The sequence below is a fragment of the Arvicanthis niloticus genome, chromosome 16 (assembly GCF_011762505.2).
Source record: "Arvicanthis niloticus isolate mArvNil1 chromosome 16, mArvNil1.pat.X, whole genome shotgun sequence".
In the NCBI taxonomy this organism is placed as follows: domain Eukaryota; kingdom Metazoa; phylum Chordata; class Mammalia; order Rodentia; family Muridae; genus Arvicanthis; species Arvicanthis niloticus.
In genome coordinates this window covers 10,587,579-10,599,622 of record NC_047673.1, presented here as the reverse complement: position 1 = coordinate 10,599,622, position 12,044 = coordinate 10,587,579, and the positions used below count along the sequence as shown (strand labels likewise).

At 40.0% G+C, this 12,044-nt stretch overlaps 1 protein-coding gene across 2 annotated transcripts in view; it reads left to right on the top strand.

Annotated features, from left to right (window-relative positions):
- The window catches only part of Csmd1 (CUB and Sushi multiple domains 1), a 1,522,453-nt gene that overhangs the window by 1,422,280 nt on the left and 88,129 nt on the right, over positions 1 to 12,044 (top strand). For both annotated transcript variants that reach the window (XM_076913874.1, XM_034520246.2), the window contains exons 44-47: positions 903 to 1,048; positions 1,688 to 1,768; positions 2,691 to 2,804; positions 8,932 to 9,120. In XM_076913874.1, coding sequence (XP_076769989.1) covers positions 903 to 1,048; positions 1,688 to 1,768; positions 2,691 to 2,804; positions 8,932 to 9,120 — 530 coding nt within the window. The remainder of the gene's footprint in view (positions 1 to 902; positions 1,049 to 1,687; positions 1,769 to 2,690; positions 2,805 to 8,931; positions 9,121 to 12,044) is intronic.

Genomic DNA, 12,044 nt, shown 5'->3' with positions numbered 1-12,044 from the left:
TGTCTGTAAATGAATGCATGATTGTCATATGTGTGTGTTGTATGTATCTGTATGTGAATATAGGAATGTTTTATGTTTATATCTATATTGTGTTTGTCTATTGCATCTGTCTATTGAGTGTCTAAATGTGTCTGCCTGTGTATAATATATATATATATATATATATATATATATATATATATGCATGCACATGGAGGGTACATCATGTACCTGTATTATTACAGATTGAGGAGCAAAGGCGAGTAGTCTGGGCCAGAGGAACAGATACTGCAGGGCCTAAATATTTGATCTAAAATGCAGGAGGAGCCAGATACGGGATAGTCATTGTGGATGACACTCCTGCGGGCCCAGGGAAAGTGCCTCCCCATGTTGCAATGAGGTCTTGGAGGATGGTTCTGAGAAACTGAGCTAGTGGCTGTGGAAATGAGACTCCAAGGGTTCCCGTTCCAAAGCAAAGCATCAGACCCGCCAAGCAAAGACCCGCCAAGCAATAGATCCATGTAGATTCTATTGCATAGAATCCACTCTTAGCAATTCTTGTATGTCACCTACCCACAATCAGAAAGCAGAGAGATGCTGCAGGGTAGTGAACGTCCTAAATACCAAGCATCCTATTATTAAAGTCAGTGCCAGGGCAATACCATATTTCAATTTTAGTATTTTAATTCAACTGTAAAACTTGTTATAAATATCAGTCATAAGGAAGTGGATACCATGTGTACTTTAAGCTATAGTTGTTGGGTTCCTGACAGTAAAGAAGTGTCTCTGAGGAGGCCAGTGTGTACTGGTCTTTCCGACCAGCCCTGAACTCTTTCTGCACACTTGGCCCTATTGGAAACCGGCTGTACAACCCCAGCTGTAACACTGAACTTCTTCCTCTGTTGGCCCTATCTCTTTCCCAGGGATGGTCCTGACCAGAACTCACCTCAGCTCGGGGTCTTCAGTGGAAACACTGCCCTTGAGACAGCATACAGCTCCACCAACCAGGTCCTGCTCAAATTCCACAGCGATTTCTCCAATGGAGGCTTCTTTGTCCTCAATTTTCATGGTCAGTTTGTTTCCACTTCACTGGCTATGGCATAGACACCCAAGAAAGCTCCCTACCCACATACACATACTTTATCTCCAGCTGTTGGATTCGCCCACGTGGATGCCAGAGTACCTTTGAAACGTTTTTTGGTGTACAGTATCTCTGCTGTCAGTTTATTTTATCAGGGCATGTCGGTAGATACCTGGGGTTCATTCCTGCATAGATGGAAGAGACCCTGTTGTAGACACCATTGTGATACACATGACTTATGTGCAGGTTTGTGTGTGTTCCTAGCTCTAAGGAAATGTCATAGTAACTCTCATATAATGACCTCATAATGTCATTGATAGCAGAAGGGCAAGGTCACCAGCCCCTTGTCTCCTATGACTCCAAACTGTTACTCAGGAATAGAGAGAAATGAGCTTATCTAAGCTAACCAGGCTCTGCTAGGATAATTTCAGTGGTGTCTTCCAAAGTGGGGAGGATAGGTGTCATAGTAACTGCATGCTTTCATCCCTTGGGCTTCAGGTATTGTCAGGCATTTAATAGCCAAAGTGTGTCAGTGGAAAGAATGATTTACACATGCACATGGCCTTGTAATTTGATTATTCAGAAAAGGTAACCACATCTGTTATCATTTTTCATAAACCTCTATAGCATTTCAGCTAAAGAGGTGCCCACCTCCCCCGGCAGTGCCGCAGGCTGACCTGCTTACAGAAGACGAGGACTTTGAAATAGGTAACGTATCTCTGTTTTCCTTCATTCCACATTATTGGCTCTTGGTTCTTTTAGCTTCTTCTGATACGGACATTAGGCAAACTGTAACTATAAGCAGAAACTGTCCCAAAACATTGTAGGGCCTTTTATAGAGACTCTGGAGCAAACTATTTACTTTCTTAGTTTATGTTTTGCTCTTGGCATTTTAAGACATTTTCTCTGTGGCATTATTACTACTTCTAAAATTTCAGAGTCTGATTTAGAATGAATTTGGCTGTAAATAATGACCTTCAAATGAAAAGTCATGGTAAGATGTACTTAACGATAATATTTAGAAATGTTGCCACTGCTTTGTTATTAACCATGATCTCATTCATTACTCATCTGGTCCTTATCGGGTCCTGTTAGGGAAACAGCCACCGTATATGTTGGCAGTGTAATTATGAGAACCCCATCATTTCTCAGTCTCTATCACAAAACTGTATTCCTGTGATCACACTGTGTTGCAGAATACTGGTCAAATCACATGGTCCAGTCCCTGCTGTACTCAAGATGGCGAAGCTGAATATACAAGGTGTTTCCCTGACCAGGATCATGGACAAGCCATGTTGGGTTTACTGAAACCATTTCTTCATTCCACTCTATAGCCTTGCTTAGATACCAGACATCTATGGAACTTCCATTTATTTAGCAAGGCAATTGAAAAGTGGGACAAAGGCTTAAATTGGTCAAGGGATAGTTACACAAGGGATATCTTCTTTTAGGTTTTATAAACTAAGAACTGAAAAGAGATTTTTAGAGACATACATAAAGTGAAAGCAGACCCTCTGAAATTGTTTGTTCATTGGCATAGTTCATTTAGTAGTCACAAATAATTGGCACAGTAACCACAGTCAAATGTTCTGAGATTGTCAATCCCATGGTATTGGGTTGATTCTTCCAGGGGACTTCGTAAAATACCAGTGCCATCCAGGGTACACGCTGTTGGGAAGCGACACCCTGACATGCAAGCTCAGCTCACAGCTACTGTTCCAAGGTTCTCCACCCACCTGTGAAGGTATGTTGGGCCCTGGTGATTTGGTTGCTCTAATAGTCTGTAAGCATGGGTTGGAATTTGACTCAGGTCTGGGATAAGTTAGTTTCACAACGCAGACAAGCTGCCAACAGAGGTATCAGAAGACTCTTATGTTTATCCCACCCTCAAAAATAAACCTAAATCACATGGGAATGTTCATCTGCAAGAAAACTGAAATATTAAAGAACAGCTGATATCCAGCACTGATATAACAGCCCTTTCCCTCCTCTCTCCAATCTGCGTCATGTTTTTGGGTCCATCTCAAGCAAACTGAATATCTTGAGATTTTTTTTGTCAATAATTTACCTGGATTTAATTAAGCATCTGGTGTTTAACACTTTGGGTATAAAAATGTAAAAACAATGAAATATAGCTACTTTTGGTTTTGTATATGCTTCTAACATAAACTGACCATATAGCAGGACTTAGACCATTTTTAAAGAACATGGTTCTGGGCTGCATTTGTTAGTCCAGAGACTAGAATACACTTAGATCACTCAAGAAATGTGATTTAGTAGGGACCATTTGTAAATGTGGTGGGAAGGAAACAGTCACGTTTGGTACAAGAAGGTCAGATACCCCATCTTGTTCACTGCCAGTGTTTTCAACTTACTTTAAAGAATCATGGTTCTAATGGGGAGCTCTGTGTCACCCTGAGAGCAAGACACCATCTCCACCATTCTAGAAAGTGGGCTGCAGTGAGGAATGAATGACCATTATTCACAGTGCCCTGTATTACTCAGAAAAATTAACCTCAGAATCCCTAAGCACGAGGACCTCACCCCATTGGAAAGCTACTGAACTGGAGCGTGGCTACCCTTGTGGGTCTCAGGCAGAGTGAGCCTTCAAGACTAGTGGATGGATTCATGACTCACCAACAGCTTCTATGGGCTCATGTGCCAAGCTGTGGCACAGTGAGGAGACCTGAGGAATCTTCTTAGGTAAACTGAGTGTCTGTATTGGCATAGTGGTGATGGTCTTAGGATTCTCTTCTCAACATGAAAGAATACATACAGTTGAACTTTTGCCACTTTACACTCCCAGGCAAACCTGGATATTTTAAAGGTATATTTTAATCTCAAAGTTTGTGAGAATGGGAAGCTTAAAACAAGCCTAAAAAAGAGAATGAGGAACATCCCTTCATTATGTTGTCCTGTCCAGATTTACTCTGTTTCTGTTAAAATTAACTTTAACTCATGTCCATCCAGAAAACAGAGTAAGCCCACATAACAGTGGGCCCATTGTCTCGGTTCATTGTACACAACCTGTACCTGTGCATACAGTCTTCCAGAGACTCAGCTTTGACTCTGTCTGAGGTTGGAAGCCCAGGACTTTCCAACTCTGTAACTACTGTTCCCAACAGTCCTGGGATCATTTTTTTTTCCTGAAGCAAATTCATGAAAGGGAAATGAGCTGAGAACAAACTTAGTTGTGTTTCTCTGAGCAACTCATTATTTTGAAAGACCTCAGATGTCTGTCTTACGCCTGACCCTAATCACTTAAGCACTTAATTATGATCTTTCTCTATTTTCTAATTATTTTGTAGGGCTCAAGTAGGGGTCAGTCCCTCAAAACACTCTTGACGGAAAATCGTGTTCACATAGAATCTTACTTCCTTGGGTATTTATACACACTCTTACCAGCCCTCTAAAAGCTGACAAGAGTTTTGGGGGATGGTAATGGGGACTATTGCATACTGTGCTCTGGGGGGAGGGGGGGTCCCAGTGTGTGTTAAGACCATGCTACCATGTTAGATGCTACCTTAATTCAGAGAAAACTGAGCAAGAAATAACAACAAAATAATATTTCTCGTGCTCAGGAAAACAAAAAAGAGAACAATGAATAAAGCTCCAGATGCAGAAAAAGGCAGATGGTACCCAAGAAGGAGGAGCATGCTGCCCTTTGGGTCCTTTACAGAAGAAATATTAAGAGAGCTGGCTCTCTCAGAGCCTGGCCGTTAAGAGGACTTGAATGACAAGTGACTTCATCCTATAGACCACTAGGAAGGAATTCATAATAGTCTTCATAACATGAATTAAAAATAGACTTGGTTCAGCAAGATAGCTCAATGTGTAAGGGTGCTTGTCACCAAGCCTGGCCACCGGAGTTTGTTCCCCCAGGTTTCACATGGTGAAAGAATCAAATCCCAGTCTTTGTCCTCTGACCTCCACATGAATGCTGTGACACGTCTTTTCACTCCCCTTTCCCTCCGTCCCTCTCTCTTTCTCTCTAACACACACAAATGAAAACATTTTTAAAATTTAAAAACATCTATAGAGGTAGGTAGACCTTTAATCCTAGCACCCAGGAGACAGAAGCTAGCAGATCTATGTGGGTGTGGGCCAGCTTTGTCTACATAAAGAAACCTGTCTCAAAGGCAAAAAAAAAAAAAAAAAAAAAAAAAAGGAAGAAAGAAAGAAAGAAAAAGAGAAAACATAACTGGTCAGTGTTTGCTAAAGGGAATACAAGTCTGTTTGGTGATGACTTCCTCTGGAGGGAGCAGGAGGGCATGAAGGAGAGAAGCAATTCAACGATCTTCCCACATGCCCACCTCCAGCCCCCTACAGCCTTCAGGTACCAGAGCCTCCCATTTTCTTAGGCTCTTCCTAGTTTTCACAGTTATCTCATGCTATAGGTGTTTTATGGCTTAATGTTATTGTAACAGTGTCTCACAATGTAGTCCTAGTTACCTGAAACTCATTATTTAGACCAGGCTAGCCTTGAGTCCATTAAGAACTTCCTGCCTCAGCCTTCAGAATGCTAGGATTAGAAATGTGTACTCCCATGCCTGGCAGGAGAAAATATTTTTTATTTGTTGTTTTAATTTTGTTTTTTCTAAGGGTCTGTTTATGTCACTCTGGCTACCTTAGAACTTCTAAATAGACCATGCTGGTTCTGTCTGCCTCTGTCTCCAGAGTGCTGGCATTAAAGATATGTACCTCCACACCCAATTAAGGAGTTACTTTTAATGACTAGGAAGCCTAGTTCAAGTTCCTAAGCCTAAGTTATTGTGGCTGAAAACCTGCAAGATGTTTTAAACAAGTTACTGCATGTTTTTGAGCCTCAAGCTGATTTTCCTCTTTTAAAAAGATAACTGAACTGAACGTGCCACGTGTCTGCTAAAAGGAGCTAGCTCCAGTTGCCAGAAAACTCCTTTACAATGTATCTCTGATGGTCCTTCTCTGTAGAACTTTTCTCAAATGTTTCTTGAGGTGCACAGGGCTTTAAAGGTATCATCATTGCTGGAAAACTGAGAAGTTGAGCTTCAGGAGAGAGTTGAAACCTTCAGGCTATCTGGGTTGCTCCTGGCAACGGTTTATAGCCCCCTCCAGGAAGGAGTAAGTTCCCAGGAAACAGCAGGGCAGACAGGCGGAAACAAAGATATTTGGGCCTCATTGGGAAACATGTTCAAAAATATTTTTAAAATAATATGTGTGCCTGAAAATAATAGAGTTAAGTGTTAAAGAAACCTGATAAATATGGCTTTGATTGTATTTTCATTTCATCTTCTCTACTAAGCAAAGGAGACCATTTTAAGAATAGAAGGAATGGTTCTATTCGGGGCTGCTTCTGAATTGGATAGCTGCTCTGTGCCCCAGCCCTGGAGGGGATGATGGCTTTTCAGATGGCATTCAGCAACTCATTGCAAAGTTTCCTAGTTCCAGATGGTCTGAAGTTCAGTGTCATTTAAAACTCTAGCTTTAGTGGTAAGATATACAAGGTGGAAGGCTGGCTGAATGTTTCCCCAGTGAAACACAGAACAGTCTTCTTGGTAGCACCTGCCTATTGAGAACAGGAGAGTACGTAGCCACGACATTTTCAGTTTCTATAATACCTCTGCCCATATGGCACTTGCTATTTAAGAAAGACATTTACATCTGCCACAGCTCGCTTCACTCTGAGGGGTAGCTGTTACAACCTTCTATTTATAGCAGAGATGGTATAAATGTTGGCTCTCGTTGCAACATGGGAGCAAGTCTATGGTGTTCCTGGAACTCTCTTCTCAAGCCCACGCTGGTGTGCACAGACACAAGACCCAACCTATGTGATATGTACCTTTTAAGAATGCCAGCATGTCCAACCTGCAGTTGGCAAAGTAAATCTTGCAAAGTGATGTTGTTGCCTAATGAATGGGTTTTCATCTTAGTGAGCACACAGACAAAATGTACAACAGAAGCTAAAACTGTGGAGAGGTTTATTGCCTACAGGAAGGGAAAAGGACAGTGGGACTATTTCCAAAGAAATGCTCTCTCAGGAGTCGGGGAAGGGGAAGGAATCATGGTGAGTCTTATTGCAAGAACCTATTTATATTTCCGTAGGAAAGCATATGAGACAAGGGTGCCTTCCTCTGCATTCTTAGTACAGTTGTACATTATAGCGCATGCTCACTTTGAGGTCAGAGTTTAGGAAGAAAGATGGAAGGCAGATAACTGAGCATGCTTATCTCAAAGTCACAGAGTATGTGTGCAGAGGTTTAGCAGGAAGACACAGCTCTTCTGAGCATTCTGGATTTCACATTGCACTGAACAGAGTTTCTCAGAAGAAGAAAGCAATGAGCTCACTGACCAAGCTGATTCTTTAAAAATTATCAGATGACATGTCAATGCAAAGGTTTCTTCATTTTATTTCCCTCTTTTCTGTCATTGTGAAGAAACAGAAAAACAATACAAATCAACTGATGGAATAAACTTTCTTTTGACTTATGACGCCAGGGGGATAAATGTCTATCATGGCAGGGAGACAGAACAGCAGGAACAAGACATGGAGAAATCATATCTTTTACAGCAAATACAAGGCAACAAAAAAAACGGGAAATGGGTGTGGCTATGTACTCTCAAAGCCCGCCCTCAGTGACATACTCCCTCTAAAATGTTGTACCTGCTAAGCCTCTGCAAATAGCATCACCACTGTGGACCAAGGGTTCAAGTCCTGAACCTTCAGCAACATTTCTCATTAAAAGAAATGTTACCTGAAAGCTACCAGTCCCATTTCGTGGCTAACAGTGTCATCACCATCACTACCAGGAAATAGAACTTTTGACTGAACTCCATCTATGACTTCAGTTTAGAATTATTTTCAGTAATATTACTGTACTTAGTTTATGCTCTGAATATTTTAAGGACTTTAATTGCCTATGTTTTTGTCTAAAACTCTACTGAGGTTTAAAGTACATTTCAGCTAGACTATCCAAATGAATGAGCAAACTTCAAGACAATATTTAGGAATGACAGATCGTACAATCTTTCCCTACCTGTTTGAGAAGTGTCTTCCTTTTGAAGTGTATTTGTAAATAACATACAATCAGCTCACTAAAATGGGAAGACTCACCAAATGAGATGCATGTCTTTGACAAAAGCTTTGGGGGAAATTGGTTACTCATGGGCTTAAACTGTGACTAACGCTGGTGTATCACTTTCTTTTTATATGCTATGGCGGACCAGTGTCCTTAGCAGCTCTATAAGCAAAGCATCCCTATAGTGTAATTTAATTTAGCAAGGAGAAATAACATTAAAGAAGTCTTTTGGTGATTTTACATTTTTTAAAATTAGTCTGGAAGTAGCTGGGTCAAAATAGAAAGATGAGGAGGGAAAAAAAATCACAACTTGAAATATCTTGGTGTTTCAATAAAAGAATTTTTACTTTAGAAATCATTAATCCTGCTAAATACTGCTGCAAACAGTGCAGGTGTGTGTGGAAGTGTTAAACAATGTTTCTCTAATTTGTTTCATACTTAAATAGTCGCATGGACACAACAAATATTTAACTTTTCTTTATCAAAGTATAGCAAGGGTCAGAATAAAAATGTTTTTCTTATACAAACAGCTACATTTTGTTGTATCGAGGATGGGCCCTCTTTCTTTTTGCATTGGAGTGCCTTAGGATGCTGTGACACAATTCATACAGCCTCATAAGGTTGTTCCAGAGACTCAGTGGCCAGTGTTGTGTGAACCCAGTAGAAGGCACAGTCTGCTCATTATGGCTCTATGGCTCTTCGAGGCATCTGTGTCCTGTATTACACACAGTTAGAGCTCAGTAGACTGCCTTCCATCCCATCAAAGTTGGATTCATTGCATTAATACAAATCTCTATCCATCTCTTTTCTCTTTAGCACAATGCCCAGCAAATGAAGTGCGAACAGCTTCTTCTGGGGTGATTCTCAGTCCCGGGTACCCAGGCAACTATTTTAACTCCCAGACATGTGCTTGGAGTATCAAAGTGGAACCCAACTTTAACATTACACTCTTTGTGGACACATTTCAAAGTGAAAAGCAATTTGATGCACTGGAAGTATTTGATGGTAAGCCTCTTCTATGTATGTGTCTTAGCATCCTGAGGATCATAAATGAAAAACACCATCTTAATGTCTCAGTACCAAGATAAGTCAAACTTGTTCCAACAGCAACAGACATCTTTCTACAACAACAACAGCGCAAATTATTCACAATAAGGCCTGTGCTTCTTCAAATATCAGGTGGTCTTCAAACAACACTATTGCATTGTTCATGGATCTGATTTTCTGTATGTTAAATGTGTGTGTGTGTGTGTGTGTGTGTGTGTGTGTGTGTGTGTGTGTGTCTGTGTGTCTGTGTGTGTGTGTGTGTGTCTGTGTGTGTGTCCCTAATTGTTTACAGGTTTACAGCCTGGTGCTGACTAAATCATGACCAGACCATGATCAAGATCAAAAGCTAGAGAGTAAACCAGAAGATGACACCAGCAATTTCTGTCAGATTAGCAGTGGCTCATGGCTTGTATTACTCTGCTTTCAAATATAATTTTTTTTTTATAAAGAGAAAGGTCACTGTTTTGTATTGAGAACTTCTGCAAGTGATGGCATTTTCTATGCACTTAACCACTGTGCCCATCTTATCTTGGCAGCACAGGTGCTATTCTCTATTTCATGAGCTAAGAAGAAGTAAGCTGATCATACTAGCTGTGTGCATAATTTTCTCAGAGTGTATACTCGTTATATCTCAGAAGTGGATTCTCCTAACTTTCTTAATTGCCAAAACTCAGTGAAGAACAGTGTCTGGTTTCCAGTCATAACTGGCTGCTGAGATGACATCACTGGCTATCCTGGCAAATGTACCTGCACATCTCCTTTCTAGGATATTGTATATAGATACTATATAGAGGCATGCTTTTCAGAACATGCCTAAACACTAGGATCTGGACAGAGATCAGATGAATAAGGGATTTGATGGGGAATTAGCAACTCTTGAAAATGCACTCTTGTGTTCTGTCAGTAAAAATGACATTTCAAGTATGGCAAGCTTAGGATAATTAATTTCCAAATGGCATATCATTTCAGAGGTTACATGATCTTGTTTAACAGCCATGACAAGATGTCACACAGCTCATCTTCTGCCATCTTCCATATGAAGTAGGGTCATTTTTTTGTAGGACATAGACAGGACACTTTGCAGATGGCCTTTGGAGATCATCTTTCATAACAAGAAGAATCATTTCTAGAGACCTCCACACAAACTTTCATGTTTTTACTTTGTTGTTTTTTCCTCATGTATTCTTGCAATTGCTATAACTAAGTCCCTGCTAATGTGTACACAACAGAGAATATTTTCTCAAACTTGAACAATGAGAGTCCAGGACTGAACTGTGGGGAATCTGGTCTCTGAGGCTCTTGTTGGCATGTAGGTGTGTCCACTTCATGTGGTCATCATATGGTTGTTCTCTGTGCATCTGCGTGCTGATCACTTCTTCTTAAAACATGCCATTCATGGTAGAGCCAAGGCCAACCCCTGCAAACTCATTTCAAAGTAGGTCACTCTATATAGAGTACATGTCCAAGGAGAGTCACTCTCTGAGTTATTGAAAGCAGGTATTCAATGCATGTTTGTGCAGAGGCCAATAGAGCCTTGAACAGCTTTATCGATGGTAAGTCCATAAAAGTGACTTGGGAGTAAGAGGAAGTGAAGCGGTGATCTGTCAGTATTTTCCATGAATGAAGGGGTGCCCCTCCCCTTGCCCTAATAAATTTAGATTATAAATAGCCACAGGAGTCTCATTCTTCCATTTTCTCATGCAAAATGCGGAAAAGTGAGTAATGTTTTTAAGACGGGAAGATCGGTTGCATCCATGAATAGAAAGGGAGCAGAACACAACTCCTCTTTCTAGAAAGTGATTTCTCTCCCAAGTGACATGAAGATGCAATCACTGGATGTTTCACTGGGCATTTAATAACCTTGCTGTATAAACATTTTGAAAACTTTCCAATCTACAGAATGAAGATATATGCCAATGATAACTTTTAGATTATTTTCACATTTCCTGGATCCTTTTTTATAGACATACAGAAATTCGTTCATACTGTCTACTGATGCATAGTCACTTCCTAGTTCTAATGGGGACACGTGTATCTTAAAGAAAGAGAAGTGGATCATTGTTATGAATTTTTCTATCACTTCCTCTTCATCTCTATACTCATTCATCCATCTACTCAGCATCTCTCTTATATTTTTGGTTGTGAGCCTAGCCTTTAATGGCTGAGCCATCTCTTCAGCCCTACTCAGCATCTCTCAATCCATCTACTCCCCCACCAACCCACACTTGACTGTTTCTGAATTACTATAATACTAATCTACAGTGGGCACTTGAGACATCTATATGATACTTTTGGACACACACACGCACATATAGATAGATAGATAGATAGATAGATAGATAGATAGATAGATAGATAGATAGATTATTAACTTGAGATAGTCTATAAATTTAATTTCTCCTCATGATATTTCCAGCACTTAAAGGAAGTTTTAGTCCACAGTTTATTATGAGCAATAATATTGGGATATATTTGCTACATAAGTAACTTTTGTACCTATGTGCTAGAGTTGATGGATTAAAACTTCAAATTTACTATGTATCATCAAGTTGTTCCCCAAAGTGATTGGCTTTACTTATACACCACTGACGTTGCTAGAGAGATTCTAGTTTTCCATATCTGTAGTACATTATAAATGATAATAATGAAAGGATGTTCTCATGTTTAAATGTCATTGTTTCACTGATGTGTTTCATTCATTTCCATAATATGTCTCCAATAATTTATGTATTTGAGTCTCCTCTTTTTCCCCACAATGTTTCATTACCATAGAATGTATTTGTTATTATTTTCACTTGAATATTTTTCTTCGCTTTGAAAAAAAATAGCTGTCTATTGTACATGTGTATACACATTTAATCAACAGCTAAGAATGATCTATA